Below are 26,318 nucleotides of genomic sequence, written 5' to 3'. Positions count from 1 at the left end.
CCCTCATTGCAGGAAGAGCAGGAAAGGGGACTTCTGCAGGAGGTCTATGTTTAGCCTAGTGACTTCTGTGAGCTCCTGAGATGTGACAGTAGCAGGTGCTCCAGTCTTGAGGAAGGCTTTCAGGGCTTGGGGAGTCTCCTCCTTGTCACCTCCCCCCATGTGCCGTAGTCATCAGTGGGGCGACTAAGTACAGTGAGTTGCTGACTCTGGTAATATCTGGAGACTTGCGGAGGGTCAGAACTGCAGCCCCCCACCCACGTCCTTCCCATCTCTCCCTGGCCTCTTTGTCCGTTTGTCCTGATGAATACTCCAAGGGTCTCATTAGTTGAAGGTTGCTAGTCTGTGCTCCGTGATGAGCTGCTTTGGGGGTGATGCTGCGGTCCACTCGACTCAGAGACAGACCTCCCTCCAGACTGGGAGTCCCTGGGGTAACTACCCTGAATGTTTCCGAGATGCGTTTTTGGGGTCTATATGGTATTTCAGGGATGTGATTGATGTTCTGTTTCAACATGGCTGTCTCCATGTCTGGGGCTTAGGTTCTACGCTGGATTCTTAGCTTATGACTATATATGAGAAGGAGATTTCAGACTTTTTTTTAGGTGACAAGCTTTATCTTTCTATGAGCTGCTTGCAGGGGTCTTACACTAGGAATCTTATAGTGAAAATCTATAGGTCTTTTGGATACTGTGAAGGGGGGGAAAACCTTCCTGAGAATTAAAAAAATGTCTCTATAAGATTTATTTTGCTTGTGAGTAATAAGGCGAAATATTTACAAGTTAATCTGGTGGTTGAGCATACTATTATTTCTGTACATCTTTCTGAGTCTTTCATTTTAAAGATCCTTATGGAGGTATAATTTATGCATTCATTGAACCTATATAATTCAGTGATTTTTAAGTTGTTGCTTTTTACCATTTATCTTCAGATAGAGTGGGAGGGAGATAGAGAGAGAAAAGTCGGTGTGAGAGAGATTGGTTGCCTGCCGCACAACCCTGACCAGGGCTGGAACCGAACCGAAACCAAGGTACGTGCCCTTGACCAGAATCAAACCCCAGACTCTTTGGTCTGATGCTCTGACCGCTGTGCCAACCAGCCACGGTAATGCGGTGATTTTTAAGAAATATGTAGAGTTATGCAGTTAGTTACAGAGGATTTCTGTCTCCCTCCGACACTTTCCTCGGGCCACTTTGCGAGTCCTTTTCCACTCCCACGTCCTGCCCCAGGCGATCGCGATCTGCGGCTGTCGACTCGCCTTTCCTGGACGTTTCCGTAAATGCCACGCAGACGATGTGGTTTCAAATGTCTGGCTTCTTTCACTTAGCACGTTTTAAGGTTCGTTATGTTGTAGTTCATTGCTTTTTGTGGCTGAATATATTCCACTTTATGTACATGACACATCTCATTTATCCACTCACCTATTTATTTAGTTTTAATTTAAAAAATTTAAAGAATTTGTGCTCATCGTTTAGAATGTCAAATTTTTGGTGCTTATCTTTTTAAAAAATGTTTATTCCTCAACCTGAAGATATTTTTCTACTTATTATCAGATAGAGTAGGAGGGAGGGAGGGAGACAGAGAGAAACATCGGTGTGATAGAGTCAAATTGACCCCGACCAGGGCCAGGGACAAATTGCAACTGAGGTACATGCCCTTGACGGGAATCGAACATGCAACTCATTGGTCCGTGGGCCGACGCTCTAACCACTGAGAAAACCAGCCAGGGCTGTTGCTTATCTTATATTAAAAAGCAGTACTAGCCTGGCTGGTGTGGCTCAGTGGTTGAGCATCCACCCTGCACCAAGAGGTTGCTGGTTTGATTCCCGGTCGGGGCACATGCTCAGGTTGTGGGCCTGATCCCCAGTGGGGGGCATGCAGGAGGCGGCCAATCATTCTCTCTCACTGATGTTTCTAACTCTCTCTCCTTCTCCCTTCCTCTCTTTCTACAAAACAATAAAGAAAAAAAATAAAGCAGTTCTATGCCCATTCTCTAAGGTAACAAGTTAACCTCTCCTTTTTAAAATTTTTTTCCTGTTTTTGGTATTGGGATCTTGGATCATTAAGGGGCTAATATGCTTTTCTTTTTAATTTTTTTTCTTTATTGAGTTTAGAGAGAGAGAGGAAGGGACAGGGAGAGAGAGATAGACACACCCATGAGAGAGAACATTCACTGGCTGCCTCCTGCATGCCCCCCACTGGGGATTGGGCCCACAACCTGGGCATGTGCCCTGACCAAGAATCGAACCGGCGACCTCTTAGTGCAGGGGACGGCGCTCAACCACTGAGACACATCAGTTGAGCTAATATGCTTTTTAAAAGGGAAGATTAGTTTTCTGAGTTATGGTGCAAGTCAGGCATAACTTTTTTATCTTTTAACCAGAGTCTTCATAATTATGCCATCTTTTGTTTACCTATTTGTTCTCGGGAGAGTTAGTTTCTAAGAAAATATCTTATACATCATCTGCTCTTGTCATGTTATTTATTTATTTTATCCTCGAGGGCATTTTTGCATTTATCTTCAGATAGAGAGGGAGAAAGAGAGAGAGAGAAACATTGATGTGAGAGAGACACGTCGACTGACTGCCACCCACACAACCCCAACTGGGGATGGGGACAAACTGCAGCCAAGGTACGTGCCCTTAGTGGGAACCCAACCCAGGTCTCTCTGGTCTGTGGGCTGATGCTCTAACCGCTGAGCCAAACTAGCCAGGGCTATTTATTTATGTTTTTAAATCCTCACCCGAGGATATATTTTTCCATTTATCTTCAGATAGACTGGGAGGGAGGGAGGAAGGGAGAGAGAAAGAGAAACGGTGATGTGAGAGAGACACCTCCACTGGTTGCGTCCTGCACAACCCCCACCAGGGCTGGGGACCCAGCTATAACCAAGGTACGTGCCCTTGACCATCGAACCCACGACCCTTTGGTCCATAGGCCGCCGCTCTAACCACTGAGCAAAACCAGCCAGGGCATGTTATTTATGTATTTATATTTTAATTCTTTTTCCTTTATTGATTTTAGAGAGAGAGGAAGTGAGAGGGAGAGACAAACATCAATGAGAGAGAACATCGATTGGCCGCTTCCTGCATGCTTCCCACTGGGGATCAGGGCCACAGCCTGGGCTTGTGCCCTGACCGGGAATCGAACCGGCGACCTCTTGGTGCAGGGTCGACGCTCAGCCACTGAGCCACACCAGTCGGACGTTATTTTATTTTTTAAGGGGGTTTACTAACCATCATATGTTATAGATGGGGAGATGCAAAATGATGTCATAAAGAAGCCACCTTACAAAATGTTATTGCTCACAAAATTCCTGTGAAACAATCCCTTATTATCACCCATTGGACTTTTATAGCTTTGTAAACCAAGGCCAGTGAGATTAAATGACTTGTTTGGGACTTGGTAATGAATAGATTGGAGAGTTCAAAGAGCATTAACTGTTTCCTGTTTCCTGTTTGTGGACCCATTCATTAACCCAGCAGAATCTCTCTGTCTTCTTATTTTTCACAGGAGTTTACAAGAAGGGTGTTTGTCTTTGTTCCCATTGCATTTTATAGAAACCTCTAAAAATCGCTTTTTTATTGGAATTACTTGTTCGAATTTCTCCATCAGTGGTCAACATTGTATTCTGTTTATCTTTGTATCCTAAGGGCCCAAGCACTCAAGAAATACTATATTGAATGAATGAATGAATGAATGAATGAGGAATGGAAAATCTGAAATTTGCTAATGCCTGAACATAGCTAGGTCTCCCTTTAGTTGAATTTGTCTCCAGTAGTGACTTCTCTTTTTTTTTTTAATCCTCACCCGAGGACATTTTTCCATTTTTTGTTCAGACAGGGTAGGAGGGAGAGAGAGAGCGCAAAACATCAACGTGAAAGGGACACATCGAGTGGCTGCCACTCGCACAACCAACCAGGGCCGGGGACAAACTGCAACCGAGGTACATGCCCTTAGCGGGAACCAAACCCCGGTCTCTCCGGACTGCAGATCGACGCTTTAACCGCCGAGTCAAACTGGCCAGGGCGTGACTTCTCATTTTGACTTAGATTGACCACATGTTAGGAATTATGTGCCCGTGTTCTGAGAGTAAAGAGAATGACAGTCACTTGCATTTGCCATGGGAATCTATTTCTTGTTTTGGTGTTGAAATAATTTTCTTTAGTAAACTTGATATCTGCCCCTAAAACATAGATTTGAAAGTCGTGGCTTATAATTAATGTAGACGCACACATTAGGATTCTCTGGAACACACAAGAAGTAAAACCTGGATTTATAAAGTCATGTTTAAATGCTCAGAAAAAATTTTGACTGTAGGATGTTTAAGTGGGGAAGTGTTTGAGCAGTTTTTAGGACTTCATGTGACTTCCTGTCTCTGTCGAAGATACTTTGAATGACGACTGACGATCTTTTCCGGGGAAAAGGAGAGCAACTTGTCTGTTATATGAGTTAAGAATTTCGGGTTTTGGGGGGCGGGGGAAAGTGGAAGGAAACTCTTCATTTTAGGAAGTAAACAAGCTTAGTGGCGTGGTGTTTTTCCCCTGGGTAAATGTGTGTTATCTCACCTGCATTTAGAGGAATAGCTGCTAGTCTATTTTGTGGTGATTTTTTTATAAAGCTTCTGATCTAAACGAGGCCTGTGGTTTGCTTGGAGATTTTACTGACCACAGCCTGTTAGATGCCTCTTGGAAAAACAATCGTCATGGCAGTAACTTAGACTCACCCCCAAAGAATTCAGCAGATTATCTGAGGAGATTGCATCATCTTTAACTAATGTGCTGCGTTCTGCTCATAGGATGTTGGTTGGACTTGCTCTGAATGCCATGGGGTAGGGGAGGACACCCCCATTTTATCTAGGTGACCATTTGTAGAGTCCACAAATAGCGTAGGGTTAGGAGGTCAGACTGCAGTGTCGGCGGCGTGGGCACACTAGCTGCCCACATTCGTGGGACTCCTGCGCGGTCAGACACGCTGAGCAAGCGCGTGGGGTGGTTTTAGCTAATTCTCTCAGCAGTCTGCAGCGATCCCCGCTGCGCTTGTGAGGGGACGGATTTGGAAGTTAAGCAGCCTGACTAGGTAACAGACAGCACCCGAGTCTGCCCAGCTTTCGAGCTCACGCAAGTGGATTTCTCCCTTCGCTCGCTTCTGAGACGTCGGGGTGACCTCAGCCCCGCAGGGTCTTTTTTCGTTAGCTGGTTTGCCTGGAAAAGTGGCCTTTTCTGTGCAGGTCCCGAGGAGAGGGTCACCTTTCATTTATTCAGCACGTCTTTGTAAAGTGCCTGCTCTGCCCTGCTGGGCACTGGGGGTCCTGCGTGGAGTTTCTAGTGACACCGGCAGGACACCAGCGTGTGCCCTGCACCCTCCACAGGCCCTCCCTGCCTAGGGTGCTCAGCCTCGACTCCTGTGCTCCTGAAATCAGCTTCACAAAAAGTTTCTCTTCCAGAGAAAAAATATGTCGCTGTGAGGCGTTCCCATGGTCTGTCTTCAACAAAGGGTTAAACAGAGCTGGGGGAGGGGTAGAGGTGTCATTCCAAACTCACAAAAACTGCATTCAGAGGAAGAGTAGAAACAAACGCTTTTAGCATTAAGAAGCAAGCCGGAAAAAAAAAATACACTTAGTGTTGGTCTTAAGAAATTAGGAAGGAAAGAAGAATAAACCAAAAGGAAGTAGGGAAAAGGAGGTAATAAGATGTGAAGATAATTAAACAAAATAAACAATATTAAAAAACAAAAGGGAAAAAACTTAAAAGCTGGTTCCTTGTAAAGATCAGTAAAACAAATTACCTTCCCAAGCTAATCTGCATTGAACACAATCTCACTGGACTTTTAAAAAAAGAATTAGCCAACATGATCTTAAATTTATTAAGCAGCTAGACCCACTTAAGAGGAATGCTGCTCACAAAATTAACGTCTGTCATAGGGGCTGAGTTAGTGAACCGGAGCGCACCCGCCCAGCGGAGTGGGGTGCGGTTGCGAACGGACAGGACCCTCTCCATGTTGTAGATGGAGCACAGCGAGGTGCAGAGTCGTTTACGCAGTACCCTGGCTTTGTGTAAACATGAAACGGAGGAAAAGCATCAGCTAACGTTGGCTCCTGCAGCATGAAGAATGCTGGGAGGAAGCTGTACGTCACTACTGTAATGGTCTGTGATGGAGGGGAAGGGCAGGGAGCGGACAAGAGCTGAGGGAGGGTGGGAGGGAGAGAGAAAGATAGAAACATCCATGACAGAACATCAATTGGCCGCCTTCTGCATGCCCCCCGGTGGGGATCAGGCCAACAACCTGGGCATGTGCCCTGAGCGGGAATCGAACCGGCGACACTGGCTGGGCCATATTTGTGTTTAAAATTTTGGAACCATTAGAATGTATTGGCTGTTGAAGAAGTAGTTGACATTCATGATGTACAAAGAGGTTTTTGTTTATTTTTAATATATTTTTTGATTGAAATTTTTTTTTTAGAGAGAGAGGAAGGGAGAGAAATAGAAATATCGATGTGAGAGAGAAACATCGATTGGCTGCCTCCTGCTCACCCCCCCACTGAGGATCAAGCCCGAAACCCGGGCTTGTGCCCTGACTGGGACTCCAACTGGAACCTTTCAGTCCATGGGACGAAGGTCAGTCCAGTGAGCACACCGGCTGGGCTGTAAAGGGGTTTTTACATCGTGGGAAAGCGGGGAGCATCCCGAAGGAAGAATGAGGCAGGTGTGTCTGGCGTCCTGGCCACGCTGTGGACGGTGGAACAGCGTGAGCAGTGACCGTCTCTGGGTGTTGAGAGCACAGGTGTTACAGTTTGGGGGGCTTGTAATGTTCTTAATTTCCTGCCATGATCCACCTCTTTTAAATTGGTGGAATAAAAAAAAAAAAAAAGAAGCTCCGAAAAAGAAAATGGCAGAATACTCTACGAAGAAGAGTATTGAGGGAACCCAGGCCGGCAGGTGGATGGAGGCCGCAGAGGGGCAGGAACGGGACGCCGGGGCGGCGGCCCAGGCAGTGGACCCATGCGCGCACACGAGAGAGAATGTGGTCGAGTGAATACTTGAAATAGACGGTGGCACAGGAGGAAGAAGTAGATGCCGGTGGGATGATTTTGGAAACAGGGTTCAGATATTGCCTCAAATAATGGCTGGGACAAAAAGTCAGACATTTAAAAAATCAGCTTTGAACACTGTGTGTAAAATAACACGTGAAGAATAGCAACTGGAGTCGTGAAGAAAGGGAGAACCTCACAGTGGAGGATATCAGTGTTTCGAGTGATTTACATCTTCATGCAACATGTAGTCAGAGAGGCCACAGACAAATGTGTGTGGATGTGTGAATATTTGTCGTTTTGTTGTTGTTAGTCCTCACCCGAGGATATTTTTCCATTGATTTTTAGACAGAAGGATAGAGAGAGAGAGACAGCGATTGGTTGCCTCTCACAGGGCCCCAAGCGGGGCCCGGGGTCGAATCTGCAACCCAGGTATGACATGCCCTTGACTGGAATCGAGCCCACGACCCTTCGGCCCGCAGGTCGACACTCTAACCGCTGAGCCAAACCGGCCAGGGCTGTGTGTGTGGTTGATTTCCGAGGATAAAGGTGTAAAGGAAGTTTGAGAAAACAAACAGCAGTTGTTATAGTGGATTTGGGATGAATTTTGATTTCCTGTAATGATGTAGAGGTTTCATTTTTTTGCAGCAAATATTTACTTTGAAGCAGGGAAATCACTCCGGATTAATGAAGTGTTTTTCTAACGAAGGGAATAATTTGGTGGGCAACCTTAATAACTGCTTATCACATAGGCTGTTTCACTACCGGGGTCTGTCAGCTATCGACTCCTCTGGTTATGTGTCACCCAGGTCAGCTTTGCCACCCTTTGGAGATGACCCTCTAAGGAGTGGCAGGGAAGGGAAAGAGAAGCCCGCCAGTAGAAGTGATGGTGCGCAGTGCTCCGGGATTATGTTCATGTCTTCATTTTCACACTCTCTTCTTCTAGGTTGGTGGCACTAAGGCTGGTGTAGTCCGGTTCCTCGGGGAGACGGACTTTGCCAAGGGGGAGTGGTGTGGTGTGGAGTTAGATGAGCCTCTCGGGAAGAATGACGGGGCTGTTGCTGGAACCAGGTTTGTTTGGAATCGGGCAGCATCTTGTCTTCCTCTTGCACGGAAGGTGCTCAGGCAGACCCCACCAACAGTGCATGACACCGTGGCGATGTCTCGGAGAGCCGCCAGGGTGAGGTGCTGGTTGGACTTCCTTTTCCCTCTGCCTGGCAAGGGTTTTATTAGGTGGGATCACTCACTGTACCGCTGAGCTCCTCTGCTGTACGTTTATCTGATGGTAGAACTATTATTCCCTTTGCTACCTTAGTGACAGGTGAGTAATCCTGCCTCTGTGCATCATTCTGTTATTGACGAGTGTGTTTGCTAAAACACCGGTGAGGTTGTTTCTCAGCCCACACCCCGTGGATGCTGCGTGCTGTGTGCCATCCCCGCCGAGCAGTAGCATCCACAGCAAACCAGCCATGAGTGACGAGTTAGGAGAGCGCTCTCCTTACGATTTCTCGTAATTAAGTGTTGTTTTTTTTGTTACTGTTCTTATTATCGTTCTCTAAAGGTACTTTCAGTGTCAACCCAAATATGGCCTGTTTGCTCCCGTCCACAAAGTGACCAAGATTGGCTTCCCTTCCACGACGCCAGCCAAAGCCAAGGCCGCCGCCGTGAGGCGGGTGATGGCCACCACGCCCGCCAGCCTGAAGCGCAGCCCGTCCGCGTCCTCGCTCAGCTCCGTGAGCTCGGTGGCCTCCTCCGTGAGCAGCAAGCCCAGCCGCACGGGATTAGTAAGCCCCCGTTTCCTTACTGCATGTCCCTGCCTCCCGGGAGGGGCTCACTCCGCGTCACCTCGGCGCACCTGCTCTGCTCCATGAACTGCTACGTCGCCCCTCACCCGCGAGCTAGGTCAGGTGTCGCTCATGTCAGTCCGTACAAGTGTCACGAAATGAAACTCGAGCGAGAGTACACGGTTCGAAATGAAGTCTTTAACAACCCCGTTCAGATTCTTAAGGCTTTACGACGTAGCAGTTCTGGGGGAGTCTACAGGAACTATTGATGAGATTGACGGCTTTTCTCTGAAATTACTTTGGGCACAAGAATGACAGGAAAATTGTGGGGGGGGATCCTTTTCCTTAAGGACGTAGGTCTCTTTCTCATTTATTTCGAACCATTTTAGGAATGAAAGCGTTTTGAGAAAAGTCGTGTTCTCAGAATTCTAATATTAATACAGCCTAACCCCGAAAGCAATTCATGTGCATGTTCCCGGCTTGGGCCTGAGGACACAGACGGGATCTTTTGGAACTTGGGCTCGGAAGAGCTGTGTTTTGTTTTGTCTCCTTTCTCCATGTCTTCCTCCCACCCCTCCTCCTCTCCCCCCTTTTCCTCTTTAGTTCACTAAAAATAGAGCCATCAGAATTAAAATAGGCAGCGTCTCATTCTGGTTGCTAAGACGTGTTTTATCAGGGTCAAAGCAGTGACTTTGTGGCTCCATCCTCTGCTTTTACGTTTATTTACTTGAAGCGAGGCAGACAGCGCTGAGATTTGAGACAGCAGCACTGCCCTGGCTGAACCCCGGGTCTCTGCGGGGTGAACGACAGACAGGCTTAGAACTTCAGTGGCGTGATCTCCGTCTGCCTTCTTCCGGTTGATGTCAGGCAGAGGAATGTGTCCCTGAGGTGGCGGCCGTGCCGCCGTCCCTGCCAGCTGCACTTCCTTCCTCGCATGCTCGGGGCAGGGACACCCGCCTGGACTATTCCACTTTGCATTTGAAAAGACAAGTCCGCACCTTCAACCGAAGAATGACAGGTGGGCTTCATGAACAAGCTGGACAAGAGCAATGAAGTGAAGGTGAAGAAACCCCTCATTTCGGACAGAGGCTCGTTCCCAGGGGCCGGCGGACTCCAGAGTGGGCGTCCGGTTTGCTTTGCCAGTCCTGGCCAGTTCCACAGAGGGTCAGGTCTGGGTTAGGAATTTTTTCTTGAGTGATTACAGTCACGCTGTTATTATAAGTCCATGTCTCTGGAAAATAACCAAACTCTTTGTGGCCGCCCCCCCCCCCCCCCAGTCTCTCCTCTTACTTTCAGATCAGTTCTGACCCCTCTTCGCTCTCACCTCGTTCAGCGAAGGACACTGACAGGAGAGAGGAGTCTTGTTGCCTCGTGAAGCAGCTTGTTTTAAAGATATTTTTATATAGGGTGGCTGTTGTTTCTAAGGCAAAAGTCACCATCAAGGAATATACCAAGGGCCTGGCTGCTGTAATCAGTGGATTGAGCTCAGTCCCACGGACTGAGAGGTCCTGGTTCGATTCCCCGTCAGGGCACACGCCTGGGTTTTGGGCTCCATCCCCAGTGGGGGCGTGCAGGAGGCAGCCGATCTGTTTCTCTCATGGATGTTTCTATCCCTCCACTCCTCTTTCTCTCTCAAAATCCATAAAAATCATATTTAAAAAAAAGAATATGCCAAGAATATAGGAAAGTTGACGTGTGATTTCTTAGAAATGGATCTCAGCATTATAACCCTATTTATATACATAGAAAAGTCTAAAGATTTTTTTGTGCAAAGTGATCTGAACGTGTCGAGCGCAGAGGGGCCCAGACTCTCTGGTTTCACAGCTAGTGGCTCAGCTGTCTCTTCATGAAGCCTCCAGGCCAAGAGAATTTCAGCTCACAGTTCTGTTTATTAAGTTATTAGGTTTAAACAACTTAATATTTATGTCCCAACACTTAGTTGATTCTTTTTTTTATCCTCACCCGAGGACATGTTTGCATTTATCTTCAGATAGAGCGGGAGGGAGAGAGGGAGGAAGAGAGAGAGAGAAACATCAATGTGAGAGAGACACATCGACTGGCTGCCACCCACATGACCCCAACCGGGGCCGGGGACAAACTGCAACTGAGGTACATGCCCGTAGTGGGAACCGAACCCGGGACTCTGCGGTCCATGGACCTGAGCCAAACTGGCCAGGGCTATGTCCCAACACTTAGTGGCTGTTTAAAAAAAAATGATACCTGTTAATTAAAAGAAATATTTTAAATTTATTCTTGAATAACCACAAGTAATTACTGTTAGGTCGTATGCTACTGTTAGGCATCTGTCTTTTTTTAATCCTCACCCAAGAATATTTTTCCATTGATTTTTCAGACAGAGTGGAAGGGAGGGGGCAGGAGAGAGAGAGAGAGAGAGACATCAGTGCGAGAGAAGCACATCGACTGGTTCTGTCTCACACGACCTTGACCAGGGTTGGGGATTGAAACCACAACCCAGGTACATGCCCTTGATCAGGAATCAAACCCAAGACTCTTTGGTCCATGGGCCAACGCTCTAACCACTGAGCCAAACCAGCCAGGGCAAACCTTGGAATCGTGTTGAACACCGTCCCCCTCACTTTCTGTGCCAAATGATTTTTGCAAAGTACTTGCTTCTTGTCATGGCAGTAGCTAAAACCCAGCATTGGAAAGACATGACGTTATCTAAAGGAATGTGTGACCATCTGAGGAGTGAAGAAATAGAATGGAGTTGCTGTGGTCCAAGCTGCTGAATTACTAAAATCACATAGGCCAAGGGGCAAGGAAACAATTTTATTCTCTTTTAAATTAGCCCAGGGACTTAAACCTCTTAGGAAAGAATGTTCACCTCTCCAGACCACCTGATGCCCATTAGCCAGACCGCTGGACATCTGGAGGATTATCATTTCGGATCGATCCAGAGACTAAGAATGCAGGACTGATTCTTCTCAAGAACGTCCTTTTTATTATGCGAACGTCTAGATTTTATTCCTTCTTCAGAGGAACGCTCTGCGTATTTTCTAGTTGTGTTTCTGGTTTGCAAACCTTTCTAAGACCCTTGAATAAATCTTGAATGTTTATTTCTAGCCAAAGCCTGTTGAAACGGAATTGCCTCAAGCTAGTAGTTTGCATGGTGTCCAACAGGTGTCGCTGTTTCCCTTGAAATGTAAAAATGCTTCGTGAATTTGCTGCAGCCCCCTGGAGTATCTCAGCAGGATTTGGGAACCTCCTATTTAGTGTATTCAGGAAGAAATGTTAGTATGGGAAGTACACTGTAACCGTACACGTAATGAAATTGGAAAATCAAGGTCAGATGGTAAAAGAGAGAACAGGAATTCCCCCTGCCCCAATATGTTGAAGTAATTCAAGGAATTTCGCTGAACAGAAACCGCAGAGGACGATTCGGGTTCCCTTGGATCCTTGAGTCCCATGGTTATCCAATTGCCTCGCTGTGAGCTGACGTCAGAGCCTCGTCCTCAGTCTGCATCCCGGACGAGGGCGCAGACAGACCGAGGAAGAGAAGAGCATGCAGGTGAGGTTCAGACGGCGGGAGATGAAGTCAAGGCCGCGTGGAGCAGAGTCGCCGGCTGAGAGTCAGTGATGGCTGAGGAAGTGGCCCTGGACACACGCCCGCCTGCCCAGGGATGAGGCCTCTTCTCGACCAGCAGCCTGAGGCCCCGCTTGGAGAACAGCACTCACCTTGTCCAGTTACCTGTTCACATTTATTGGGAGATCCTTTTCTGTGTGTTTTTGGTGACTTTAGCCTCGCGACAGAGGACTCGGGCATATGAAACAGATGACGGAGCTGAGACAGGGTCCTAGTCCGCCCCTCCCCCACTCCTCACTGTCCTACCCTCTCCTGTGTGGTCTTCCTCCCTCCCTCCCTCCCTCCATCCCCTGCTTCTGTTTGTCCTTAAATGTCTTTTCCCTCCTTTTTCTCTCTCACGGTCTCTTTCTTTCTCTTACGTGTGTACTTGGCCAGCCACGTGCGCACACGCTCGTCCACTCCCAGTCGCTGGGCGCTCAAAGGCAGACAGTGTTTCCTCTTCCTCTTATCTCTGCGAGTCCCTCTGGCCATGGGGATTCGGCCCCTCGAGGCGGCATCGCCTCGCCTTTCACTGAGACACAGGAAGGCAGACCTCACAGAGGTCCAGCTGTTCAGCCAGTTGAAGGAGGGTTCCTGCCGCCAAGGGGTGCCTATTGGCCACTTAATGGTATTTAGAAGCTTAAGTTGAAACAAGTCTTAACCTCAAGCCTAAAGATAAAAACATTTGCCCAAAATGCCGTAACGAGAAGATAGCTGTACACGAAGCTTAGGTCGGAATGGAGCTGAGAGAAGCGCATGAGGCGGGTTCCGTGAGATTCTTCTAGATCCCTACAAGGCCCTGCCAGCTGAGCGCGGGGTCCCTGTGATCCGAGCCACGTACTTGTCTGTCTAGGCATCTTCCTGACTGTTCCTCACCCTCTTTACACTGGTGTGAGATTTCCCGACAGGAGGCACACGCCATCCCGTCGTCTTGATGAAAAGCCTTTTCTGGTCATTGGCCAGCCCGCGTGCTTCTGCTTTGCCGAGAACACGCCCGCCATGCATGCCTCGCTCCCGCTGTGTCCCCGTAGCACCAGCGCCCTTCACGTCTTTAACTTTCCTTTGCAGTTGACTGAAACCTCCTCCCGTTATGCCAGGAAGATCTCCGGCAACACTGCCCTGCAGGAGGCCCTGAAGGAGAAGCAGCAGCACATTGAGCAGCTGCTGGCCGAACGGGATCTAGAGAGGGCGGAGGTGGCCAAGGCCACGAGCCACGTGGGGGAAATAGAGCAGGAGCTAGCTCTGGCCCGGGACGGACACGACCAGGTGAAGTCTGGCCTTTTCGTGGAGACGGTGATGGGTCTAAGCTGGTGTCATGGCAGAGATGGTGACAGGCTCTGAATGGAGGGAGGAGGCCGAACTACCTACCTGGTGCTTGGAGCCGGGGAGCTAGTCTTGGGGGGCACTAGGAATGTCTTCGCTGGGCTTGTTTGAAAGCTGTGACCTGGGGGACCCGTTTGCATCATCGTAAAGACGGAGTTTCGTTCTTCTTGAGTCCGTCCACCTTAGCCTTTGGTCTTTACGTCCAGGTCTTTTGGCCTGTCTGTGTTAGGTGAGCTAGTTTGCTAGGACTTTACCCGTGATTGCAATTTCTGTTTTGCAGATTAGCTTTTGTGTGAGTTTCAGCTTCCATAGCTGGGAGTTGTTTTAACGTTGCCCTCTGTTGCCGTCATGGTGTGGCTTCCTTCCTCATCTTCCAGGAGTGCTGCGGAGAGCAACCTGTTAAAGGTCATAGGATGCATTCTAATGTGGAAGGGTTTAGAGTAACCCCAGCCCACCGTGGTACCACTTAGCCATAGCTCTTGGGAGGCACCCCTGGGCCTGTGTGGGTCAGAGGCCGCTCACGGACCTCCTTGCCTCCCCAGCATGTCCTGGAACTGGAAGCCAAGATGGACCAGCTGCGAGCGATGGTGGAAGCTGCCGACAGGGAGAAGGTGGAGCTTCTCAACCAACTCGAGGAGGAGAAAAGGTGATCCTGAACCGTTCCCTGGGGCACATGCGGCCTTTCCCTTTAAATGACCTTTCCCGTCAGCAGTCAGGGCCGTGTTCAGAGGAAATGGAAGTCTTCATTCTGGGTGAGGGGGGTTTGCTTTGATTTGACTTCTTCCAAGTCGTTTGGAATCATCTAGACATGGCCCGATTCACCGAACAAACGTTTCCTGCGCCAGTGTGGTGGGGTTCATGCGAACCCAGCTCCCCCAGGCCCTTCCTGGTGAGGGTGTTCTGGGCCTCGGTTCCCTGGCACGTGTGGAACACCTTCCCTGTAGCTGAGGGCACTGTATTGTGTCTGCTGCGTGAAATGTGAAGTCCCTGTCCTTGAGAAACGCAGTCCCTTTGTTAGGAACATGAGGCTCTCGTGTGAGGCCATCCGAGAATTATCCAGGCCAGGACGAACCCAGGGCTGGACCGAGAGACAGAGAAAGCAAGTCTGGGTCTCATAAAAGGATTTTGAGGGTGTTAACAAACATCATCTCTCTTTAAAAAGTGTCTTCATGGAAACCATGTCAGTCTCTCTGGTTATGGGAAGTTTGTTCTCTGCTGCTGCCCCCAAGGCCTGCGGTTGTAGCTGCCACAGCGACTCGACTCACTGGTGACCTCGTGGCCCTGCGCCCAGGGCGGTCACAGGCAGTGTGGCAAGGGGACCACAATGCAGGTGGAATAGTCTCTCAGCAGGGACTGCTCTCCCGCTGGAGAGAGAAACTGCATGAGGGATGTCCCTCGCCTCCCGGACACGGATGCAAGTACGGGGAGGCGGTGCCTGTCCTCCAGCAGCATCGCTGTGCTCGTAAACCCGCCCTCGCCCTGCTGCCTGCTGGCCGGGCACCCGCCTCCCGGCGTTGCAGGCGCTTCGCTTGTTTCAGATTTCACGAAGCAGCATTTTGTGTTCTTGATTCTGATAGAAATGCTAGTGAGTGTGAAGGACGTAGGTTATGAACTTTGTCCCCCTTCCCTTCCTTCCCTTACACCCGATTTTGTAGAGATGCATAACGTGAGTATTACCCAGATCCTCCAGCTCTGCAGAATACTGTACTTCACTGACTTGGGACGGCGTTCACGGAAAGCCACTCCCACCGTCACAGATTGTAAAATGTGAGAAAGTGTGCCCTTTAGAAGTGACTAGTCTTGGCCAGGCACCAGCGTTGTCCCAGGGGTCTGTCTCTGCATGGGTGGCCCGCTCGCCTCGCCCAAAATAGCCGATGTGGGGTGCTATAAAGAGAGGTCTGCTTTCTGGGCCCCTTTCCTCCATGTTCTGTCATTAGAAAGTAGAAATTACAGACTCGCATTCTCAAACCTATTTCTGTGGTAATCAGGCCTCTTCCCATTGGGCAGATCTGGTCTTGATTAGATCCGTTCTGGTGGCTGTGACCGAGGGGAGCAGTTGATTTGTCTCAGCTCTTCCTCCTGCCTTCTGGAGGGCGCACCTGGTAAACCTGGGGCTTCCCGAGTAGAACGGCGCTCTTCACGGCATAAACCAGAGGCCTAACGATGCCTTCTTTCCACCGCCATCTGCTAAGTTCACCAGGGTGCCGATCGGGGAGAGAGAGAGAGAGAGAGAGAGAGAGAGAGAGAGACGCACACGCGCGCACACACACACACACACACACGATGTTTTCGATAAGGCCACCCAGTTCCTTAGTTCCTTCCTAAGTGCTTTGTTTCCCTCTTGTTCCACAGGAAGGTTGAGGACCTTCAGTTCCGGGTTGAGGAAGAATCAATTACTAAAGGCGATCTTGAGGTAAAACTCCTCCAACTCTCGGAAGCTTTTGTGGGTCCCAGTGTTCAGAAATGTGGACGAAATCACTGTGTCAGCTGATGTGGCCGGAACAGGCGGCCGAGGGGTGGCAGGAGCCCCAGCCCCTGGCCCACTGGGCTGCCGGCCTGGCTCCGGCCGAGGCGATGGAGCCGTCCTGAGCCTGCGACCGTGACTGTGACTATGGTCCCGCCTCCAGTGGCCCCGTAAAATTTCTACTACTCTTCTCTCGCGCTTTGAAATCCAAAACCTTAAACTGGAGTTAATTGAGTCATAAATCTGGCAGTGTGTCCGCAGTGAGACTACGTCCCTCTGATGACCAGAAACGGTGTGCCTTGGAAGGAGCACTGTTTGCTCCCTCGTCATAGTCCAAAACAAAGCTCTCGCTTTCTCGCAGCCTTGTTGTCCGGTTGAGCAGGATAAGTCCTTTACAACCCTGTAAAAGGAGTAATGTGTTCTAGTAGTTGATTTTTTTTTTTTTTATAAAAGTCATTACCAGAAAAAAACAAGAGCAGCGTATATTTTAGCTTCTTTTACTTCCATGGCCTATTTTAAATTAATAGAGATCTCCCTTTACCATCCAGTTTCTCTTCTTGTGACAGTGATTCCTACTAGTTTTTTAATTAGACACCAGAATGTCATGGTTTTGATGCTTTTCAAACCACTGCTAGATATATGACAAGTAGAAATTATTAAAATTTTCAAATGCTTCAGATTTTTGGTTCTTTAATCTGTAACATTTTAGTGAAAATTGCACTTTTCTGTGCAACTCTCAGAATATACATTTCTGCTACCATTACAACTTGAGTATTGCCTGCCCATACCATGCTGAAATTTCAAGGGCCCTTCCAAACAGGAACTCTGAATTCTTTGGAAATAAATGTATCTTTATAGTTAACAAAAATTAAGGAAAACGGTTTTCTGAGTTTTAATTTTATAAGACCCAGGATTTAATGGGTTATTAGTAATAATAATTCTTCACTCATTTCATATACTGTACAATTACATTTCTTTAGTTTACCTTTGTGTTATTCTCATCCATTTAAAAACACCCCAAAGTCTCATTAGAAGTTTCATATCATCATCTAATTCATTTGGAATATAGCTAGAGTGTTTGGAGAGGGACAGATTAAAATATTTACATCAGCACTAGGCTAGTATATAGTCTGTCTGATAAACTTACCTGAAATTAAAGTTATTTTGAAACCCTAACATCGAAACTTTAGCTGAATCTCTCTTTTGTTGTTGTTTAATTTTTTTATTTTTTTACTGATAGCAAAAGAGCCAGATTTCTGAAGATCCTGAGAATGTAAGAGGGCACTTAACTGTGTGGACATTTCCTTTGTTAACACAGATTGATTACAGATTAAAATGCTTATTGATGTACTCAAATACTAACTGCATAATCCGACCTTGAGGCATTGACCTTAATATTTCTGTGCATGTGGCTTTCAGAGCAGTTACATTTGTATCCCGAAGAAATTGTATGTAATGACTCAGCTCCATAAACCCATTTGTTTAATGCATAGGCATATGTTTACTTTATAAAGAATTTTGTCAAAAAGGGGGGGAAAAAAAGAAGTTTGCCCGGGTGCCTGGCCTTTCCTTATCTCATGTCTTCTAATGTTAATAGAATTATCCCAAAAGAGATGAGAGCTGACAAGCATAAAACGTACTAGATGAAGGAGATACAGAAATTCTGGGGGAAGTTTTCCCAAATTGTCTCGTTTTATTCCCAGGAGAGTTAAAGGGACTCGCGAGTCCCAGACTGGTTGCCTGTGGTGTGAGCGCCCCCGCTGGCCAGTGCCTGTCCTTGCCGCTGACTAGAAATTCAAACTTGGCATTTGTCACTGTGTTCTTTCCTCTCATTTTTGAAACTGGAGGCCAGCATCCTTCAGTGCAGACACTGAGCGTTTTAAGTTTATTATTTTCGAAGTGAGTTTTCTCCAGGTAGCAGTGTTACTAGGCCTACTCTCTTCCTTCTTCCCTCTGCCTAAGATCAGCACCCAGTTCCAATCTTACCAAAGCGACCTCAAAAGCCGGGCTTCTTGGTGTCCCTTACCCACTGTGGTACCAACCGAAAGAAACCTGAACACGTGTCATTGATTTACCACCACAAGGGAACAGAATTAAAACAAAGACTGTTTCTCCCCACCACCTCCTGGCACCTAAAACCGACAACTCAAGACCGAACTCGAAAACAGCCTCCGTTCGGAAGGTTTCCTTTTTGTGAAGCTACTTCAGTGATCTGGTCTCCTCTCCTTCCCACACAGGCTCTGCTGCGTCCAGTGTCAGTCTGCATGGGGTCCCCCCCGCCCCCCGCCCCTCTGTGCGCGCTTCTCGCAGAGCCTCTGCTTCCCCTCCCAGCCCCGGCCGGCCCGGGACCGCCCTCTGGGCTCCGTGGCGTGTTCTCAGAAAGGAGTCACTCAAAGAGGAGGGCTGTCCAGTTGAGTGCAAGGAAGTGGATCACTAGCTCCCGTGCCGATGGCCGATAAAGACAGCTGTCCCAGATCGTGTGTGAGCGTCCCCCGCAGCAGGGAGCTCTCGCTGCAGCCCCCTGGAAGGGCTTGGGAGGGGGAGAAGAGCAGTCAGCGGGTAGTTGCTTTTTACCGTGAAGCAGTGACCTTTCGCCCACGGGACACCGCGCTCTGTGTCCAGAGAAGAGGAAAGGCGGTGTTGCCTTTTGCTTTTTGGATTTCAGTGCTTGAGGCTGTGGCCACGGTGATGTCAGATTAGATTCTTTTCTTGTAAAAGCAGGTAAACTGGAACTTCTAAGGCGCACATGGGCAAAGGGGGCTCTCCAGGCAGTTAGGTTTCTGATGTTGTTATTTTTGTCGAGTGTGAGAGCTGAAGCAGGTTTTGCTTGGTTTTTAATTTTGTCTTCACTCTTTAAATATTCCATGATGATTTCCACCTGGTTTATAAGCAAAGAGAGCTCTAAATGCATTGGCGTACCCAGAACACCGCTGGAGCGAGTCAAGACGTTTCTAGTGGGAACCAGTCCACCCTCTGCCTAAGCTCTGCACTGTTTGTTACTTTGTGTGGACTTTGTTTCATTTTCTCGTTGCCCATAATGGTCCAGACTGGTAGATCTGACCAGGATTTCCTCCTGTTTTCCTCTGGTGACAGCCTTTAGAAAAGCCACCGTTGGAAACAAATGAGCGCTTTTATGGCTCTCGCCTGTCAGATATGAGGATTGCTCAGAATCTCAGCAGAGGCCATTGGTGTGATTTCCGCAGCCCTAGTTCCTAGATTCCCTTTGTTAGGTGTCATGCGGGACCCTTGTTCACGTCGCGTGTGTGCTAAAGTACAAGGACCTCCTTTAGGGCCTAACTGAACGCCGGCAAGGTTTGCGACATGACCTTTTCCATATTTAGGTCCCGGCGATCACTGTGAGGGTCAGTGTACTTTTCAAAGTCACCAAGTCCGTCACCTAGATAGACGTTAATGCCAAGTAGCTGTGGTGGGGCGGAGGGAAAAAGGATAGTTTAGAGGGGTATTAACGATTCTAATTTGTGCTGATGAACTTCACTTATCAATATAACTTATATTTGGCTGCATGCATCTGACACTTCATCTTGCCTCATGTGTTTTTCCATGTTTCCTTTCTCAGTAGCCTAGCTCATGTGCCCCGCCCACCTCATCCTTGTTTGTCATCTTCATCCTCACCCCCAGCCTCCTCATCTCACCCCATCCTCTTCCTTCTCCATTCCCCGTCTGGTCCACCCTTTGGCGGAAGGTACTGGTGGCTCAGCCTGCATGCCGCTGTCTCTCCTCCTGTGCTGGCATGTCATGGTGGCACTGTTGTGTTCTCTTCCTCTTCCTTTTCACTAACAGACGCAGACCAAACTGGAGCATGCCCGCATTAAGGAGCTTGAACAGAGCCTGCTCTTTGAAAAGACCAAAGCTGACAAACTCCAGAGGGAGTTAGAAGACACTAGGGTAATGGTTTTCACTATTTCATGAAGCAGACCCGTGTATGTGGATGGTGGACACCTCGGGCGACGTGCCCGGCAGTTTGCCTAAGCCCGACCCAGTGGTTCAGCCTGAGTTTGGTCTTGCTACCATTCATGAGCTTAGACGGATGGGTAGGCACAGAAGTTTCATATCAAATCTTTTTTTGGTCAAAGGTAAAACTCATTCCTTTGCGTAACTCAACCAAAGTCAAGATCAGAAAGTCCATGAGATTCTACATGGTGCCCCCAGCTGCACTGGAGGTTCTTTGTATTGACGCCTTGAAATTCACCGCTCCCGTTGGCCACAAGCAGTCAATTGTCCTCTTATTCTCACATTCCTGGTCACTGGGTTTTCTAGAAAATTTTCTGTTACTGTGTGTGTGTGTGTGTGTGTGTGTGTGTGTGTGTTTAACTTGAATGCTCTTTTCCTGCCTTCTTCCCTGGCCTCTTGGGGGAGGAGAATGGAAACATTGATTCTCTTAAATGAGAGTTAAGGACTGTCACCCCAGGGACCTCCTTTTTCCCCTTGATACCTGCTTTCTCTTTGCATTTCCCTTCTTTCTATTCTCCTAGAAAGCTAACATCTCAGTTGTCAGGGAGGAAAGTGTGTTGGGACCAGAATGGCTTCTTGGACCTTTTACATTTATGATGTTCTTGCTTATACATTTACTAAAGTGCCTACACAGTGCCTGCTTCATGCCAGGCACTGTTCCGGGTACTTTACAAGTATTATTAACTCAGTCTCACCATGACCGCAGGAGGGAGCTGGTGGTCTTGTCCCCATGTGACAGATGAGGACACTGGAGCACAGGGAGGTTAAGTGATTTGCCTAAGGTGACACAGCTAATAGTGAGGTACAGCCGAGATTTGTGTCTAGGCCATTTTGCCCCAGAGTCTGTGCCCTTAATCGCATGGAGTCTGTCTATTACAGAAGTAGTTTTGTGCTAAAACATAGTCTGAGTCATTCACAGAAAAAATCATGTATATGTGTGTATCTATCTATCTACTTATAGATATAGATATATGTTATCTTTGAATCATGAATTTAACTCAATGGCTAAATTGCCCAGATCTTTAAATTTTCAAAAATTACTCTATCTCTGATCAAATATCAATATCCTGATTATTTTCCTTTTGAATTATCAGTATTTTAAAAAATTTCTCTTGTTGAGAAATCATCGAGTAATCTAAAAAAATCTAAATAATTGAGCGATTTTTTCTTCTCTAAATCGTGTTTTTATTTTCTAAGAAGAAAGAAAACATTCTCAGTCAGCCTCACAGCTAAAGCTATCTCCTGTGTATTTGGAAGGAAACACACCCGGGTAGTTTGGGGGTGTTCCGTCATTCCTCGAGAGCCAGAGACTCTGACCTGGGAAACAGAAGGGGCTGATGAGATTAGCTCCTTTAGTGTGACTGGCTGTTGAAATACGGATATTTTTTTACTTCCAAACTCCTCTCCCAAATTACTTTGTCAGCAGATAACTTGGATGCTTTTTTTTTTTTTTTTTTGGCTGTGGATAAGAAGGCACCCATTTACAACATAGCTTATTCAAACTGTCATTTTTCTTTTTTTCTAAATTAAAAAAAATTTTTTTGATTAGAGAGGAGAGAGCGAAACATCTGTTTCTTTTGTTCCACTTATTTTACACATTCATTGGTTGATTGTATGTGCCCTGACCGGGGATTGAACCCGAAACCCTGGTGTAGAAAGACGATGCTCTAACCGACTGAGCTACCTGATCAGGGCTCACACTGTCATTTTCCTGTAACAAGTCGTGTCTTCTGTTGATCCTCACTGTTGGTTTTTCAAGTGCGAAACTAACCAGTGGCCCACAGATGTTTCATGTCACCTACATTCCCCTCAGGAAGTACTTTCGAATCCCTCTAAGCCAGTAAGCCCGGCTTATGAGCAGAGTGCTCAGTAGAGATCTCAGCAAGAATAAGAAATGACACCTGATTTTTCTGGCCTCAAACTAGCAGGAGAGGCAGACACACAGATGGTTGCACCTGAGGGCAGACTTTGGGACATAAGATAAAACAGAGAAGTACTGTGAAAATACTGCATAAAGTATAATAACATGATTTATTACTTGCACTTATTTCTTTACATGGCATTTCCTCAGTGCGACTGATTGTTCTGACTAATAAAGCATTATTGCCCGGTTGGATCTATTTATGTCATAGACCTGGTAGCAGTGGGGTTTGTTACTATCTTGTGCCTTACTGTGGTAACAGACTCTTGAACTACCCCACCCCACCCCCCAGAAAAAGTCTGTTAATGAATTTACATCTTTAACCTAAAGCCGCAATAGCCTTGAAACACAACAATTATAGTCAGCTCTGAAATAGTTAATGATTTCATTATGTAGTTTTGGAGACCCGAGTATTTTCTTTTCCTTTTTTGTGGACATTTTAGTCTTTACCAATATCACAGCCTGTAGGTGGGCAGAGGAGACAGAGGCAACACAGCCATTATTTTTGTCCCGGTAGAGGCAGTGAGGGGCAGGAGTCTTCACCTGGAGGAGTTTGATCCTTGGCGTTTGGGACTCACTGGTGTGGTTAAATCATTCATGTTCCCTTCTATTTCCCAGGTTAGTCAAATAATTTTTGTTCCCGAGGCTACCATTTCCCACGTATTTTGTATACGAATCTGACTGCCTAACAAGTAACAGAGGGAGATAATTTCCTAAGAAAGAAAGGGCACAGGTTATGAAAGTGTTTTTCTTAGTCCTGGGGTGTGTGTTTAAAAGAAGCGGGTCCCTGGGTCCTATCCCAGAGTGAAGTAGAATCAGAGCACACGGGAGTGACTGGGCACCTACACTGTAGACAGATGTTTAGGTGGCTCGTGTGCACAACGGAGTCTGAGAACCACTGGGTTAGGGAAGAAGGTACCGACCTCAGAATGCTGACAGAGTTAAACAGTCCAAAAGGGGGCGCTATATAGGATTCTTATATGTAATTGCAGGTAAGTCATCCTCTGTCTTTGTCCTTTTTTAAAAAAGGTTAGTAAATTAATTCCTCATCCAGTTGAGGCTTTTATTCTATAGTTGATGTGATATTTGTTGAAACATTGGATAGGCAATTTTACATCTTTGATACCAATGCTATGCAATAGAAGTATAATACGAGCCACGTATATGTAATTGAGAGTTTTCTGGTACTCATTAACATAATGTTTTAAAAGATACAAAGGAACAGATGAAATTAATAATATATTTTATTTAAACTAATATATCCAAAGTATTATCGTTTCATCACGTAGTCAACATAAAATCATTAAGATATTTTATGTCCTTTTTCCTCCAAGTCTTCAAACTCTGACATATATTTTCCACTGACAGCCATGTCTTCAGATAAGCCCATCTCAGTGCTCAGTAGCCACATACGGCCAACGGCTGCTAAACTGCCACCGTCCTTTAAAATCATCTTCATCAGACCTATAAGCACTTATCCGGAGTGAAGCGGGGTAGGAAAAAACAGGCAAAATAAGGAGGGTTTTTTTTTCTTCAGCAGGCAGATATATTTGAGAACTTTGAAAGTTACAGTTTCTGTTAACTTCTTATCAGTTAATAGTTATTTCCCCAATTTAAGCTTCTTTGGAGGAAACATTAATATTTTTGGAGTTAAACTCCAAGTCAGTTTTAGATTCCTTTAGCATCTTGGAACGGTGGAAGTTTGCCAGGGATGGTAGTTTTGAATTGGAGCTACCAGAATTGGGCTGAAGCCAGGATCACAGTCAGATAGATCGACATGTAGGCTTTGTGTAGGCCTTTGGGGTCCTTTGTTGCCTAGAGGTCGGGGAGTTATTTAAGATCTTCAACGTGAAAGAAAATCGTCCGTGATTTGTTATTTAAATTGCCTCTTTTTCTTTGGACTGCTGTTAATAGGTGGCTACAGTGTCAGAAAAGTCTCGTATAATGGAGCTAGAAAAAGACCTAGCGTTGAGAGTACAGGAAGTAGCGGAGCTGCGAAGAAGGCTAGAGTCCAGTAAACCTGCTGGGGATGTTGACATGTCACTCTCCCTTTTGCAAGAGATAAGCTCTTTGCAAGAAAAGTTAGAAGCCACCCACACTGCCCACCGAGGGGAGATCGCGGCTCTGAAGGAGCAGTTTGGAGCCCAGGAAGAGACGCGTCAGAAGGAGATGAAGGCCCTTCAGGCCACCGCGGAGAAGCTTTCCAAGGAGAACGAGTCACTGAAAAGCAAGCTCGATCACGCCAACAAGGAGAACTCGGACGTGATAGCCCTGTGGAAGTCCAAGCTGGAGACCGCCATCGCGTCCCACCAGCAGGCGATGGGGGAGCTGAAGGCGTCCTTCAGCAAGGGGGTTGGAGCCGAGACGGCGGAATGTGCCGACTTAAAAACGCAGATCGAGGCAATGAGACTAGATTACCAGCACGAGATAGAACATTTGCAGAGCCAACAAGACTCGGAACGGTCTGCTCACACTAAAGAGATAGAAGCCGTCAGGGCCAAGCTGATGAAGGTCATTAAAGAGAAAGAGACCAGCCTGGAAGCCATCCAGTCGAAACTGGACAAGGCAGAAGACCAGCACCTGGTAGAAATGGAGGACACCTTAAGCAAATTGCAGGAGGCGGAAATCAAGGTAAAGGAGCTAGAGGTACTGCGAGCCAAATGCAGTGAACAAACTAAGGTTATTGATAATTTTACATCGCAGCTCAAGGCTACCGAGGAGAAGCTCTCGGATCTTGACGCCCTTCGGAAAGCCAGTTCCGAAGGTAAATCGGAAATCGAGAGATTTAGACAGCAGCTCGAGGTGGCTGAGAAACAGATTAAAAATTTAGAGATGGAAAAGCTTGCTGAAAGTGACAAGGTTTGTATTGACATCCTCCATCTTTTTCTTTTCCACTTGTTATTCTTATTTTTGCATTGTATGTGTTTTGATTTTTTTGTTTTTTGAGTTGAGGTTATTCATCTTCTGGATTCCCGATTTAATTAAAACAGATTTCTTGGTGCTAACAAATTTCCCAGTTGAGTATAGTATCTTCTGATTGTCTTGGGTATGGTTTCATATGAGGAGATTTGAGAAAATAATGGCCTGATTAGGTGAATTTGTTTTGGTTTCCTATTATCTGGATAGTATATTCCTTTACCTCTGTGACCTCCTATTTAAGTTTGGTTTCAGTCTAGAATCTCTTTTTAAAGATTTTTTTTGGTCTTTATTGATTTGAGAGAGAGAGGAAGGGAGAGGGAGAGAGATAGAAACATTGATGAGCAAAAACACTGATTAGCTGCCTCCTGCATGCTCCCCACTGGGGATCAGACCCACAACCTGGGCATGGGCCCTGGCCGGGAATCGAACTGGCGACCTCTTGGTGCAGGGTCGATGCTCCACCACTGAGCCACACTGAGCCGGGCTAGAATCTCTTTTTAAGACAGAGAACTCCCCGCGTTGACGGGGTCAAGGTAAATGAAGTACATAGAAACGTATGAGAGCTCCTTTCCCAACGGCATAACTGCCTTGTCTGTGCGGTCACAGATGAAAGCAGGTGAACTCTGAGTGTTCCTGTTACAGATGAACGAGCTATGATGAGTAACAGTCAAGGTGAAATTAAGGCCGAGAGCCCGGAGTGCCTTGCAATGCCACGTATCTCATGGGGTCTTCTCTGGGCCACGAGGAGAGCTCGGTCTGTTTCCTGCTGTGGGGGAAGACAGGACGAGCATGCTTTCAGTCCAGGCCCGGGAGATGATACGACACACTCACCAGCTACATTCCCTACAGCTAGCCCCGTTCAGCGTCGTCTTCATTTTAAGGCTTGTTGGCGGCGTGAAGGCTCCTCCTCAGTCCTCCTGCTGCTAGTTGAGGTGCTGACCCAGTGTCCTGAGCCTTTTGCGGGAGAAGCTGCTCAGTCGGCAGAGAAGGAAGGGTTAGGGTTAGGGTTAGGGTTAGGGTTAGGGTTAGGAGAGGAGGGCAGACAGCGGCAAAAATTGTGAAGTAACCGCAGTTGAAGATGATAAACTATTTACAGGACATTTTTCTCAGATCTCCTCACTTGGTTCCTAAATACCAATCAAACTAAAAAATTAATTAGTGGAGAATATGTAGCTAATGGGTGGTGTACTTTTTTACATCAAGGTGGAATGAAAGCCCATTTCTGATGACTGTGGTCTAGTATGTTTTTAAAATTTTGTTTTTATGTTAAATATTGAAATGCTTGAGGCATATAAAAATACAGAAAATGATAACATAGACCACATGCA

At 46.9% G+C, this 26,318-nt stretch overlaps 1 protein-coding gene across 9 annotated transcripts in view; it reads left to right on the top strand.

Annotated features, from left to right (window-relative positions):
• Positions 1-26,318, top strand: part of CLIP1 (CAP-Gly domain containing linker protein 1) — an 88,659-nt gene that overhangs the window by 23,164 nt on the left and 39,177 nt on the right. For 3 of the 9 annotated variants that reach the window (XM_036277209.1, XM_036277210.1, XM_036277208.1), the window contains exons 4-11: positions 7,971-8,095; positions 8,586-8,808; positions 13,460-13,657; positions 14,257-14,360; positions 16,067-16,127; positions 17,419-17,451; positions 19,980-20,084; positions 23,986-24,930. In XM_036277209.1, coding sequence (XP_036133102.1) covers positions 7,971-8,095; positions 8,586-8,808; positions 13,460-13,657; positions 14,257-14,360; positions 16,067-16,127; positions 17,419-17,451; positions 19,980-20,084; positions 23,986-24,930 — 1,794 coding nt within the window. The remainder of the gene's footprint in view (positions 1-7,970; positions 8,096-8,585; positions 8,809-13,459; positions 13,658-14,256; positions 14,361-16,066; positions 16,128-17,418; positions 17,452-19,979; positions 20,085-23,985; positions 24,931-26,318) is intronic. The other 6 variants (XM_036277213.1, XM_036277212.1, XM_036277216.1 and 3 more) reach the window with 4 other exon arrangements.

Source organism: Molossus molossus, unplaced genomic scaffold (genome assembly GCF_014108415.1).
Source record: "Molossus molossus isolate mMolMol1 unplaced genomic scaffold, mMolMol1.p scaffold_m16_p_22, whole genome shotgun sequence".
Lineage (NCBI taxonomy): Eukaryota > Metazoa > Chordata > Mammalia > Chiroptera > Molossidae > Molossus > Molossus molossus.
Note: the sequence above shows the minus strand (reverse complement) of the source record. Positions and strands in the feature narration are given on the sequence as shown.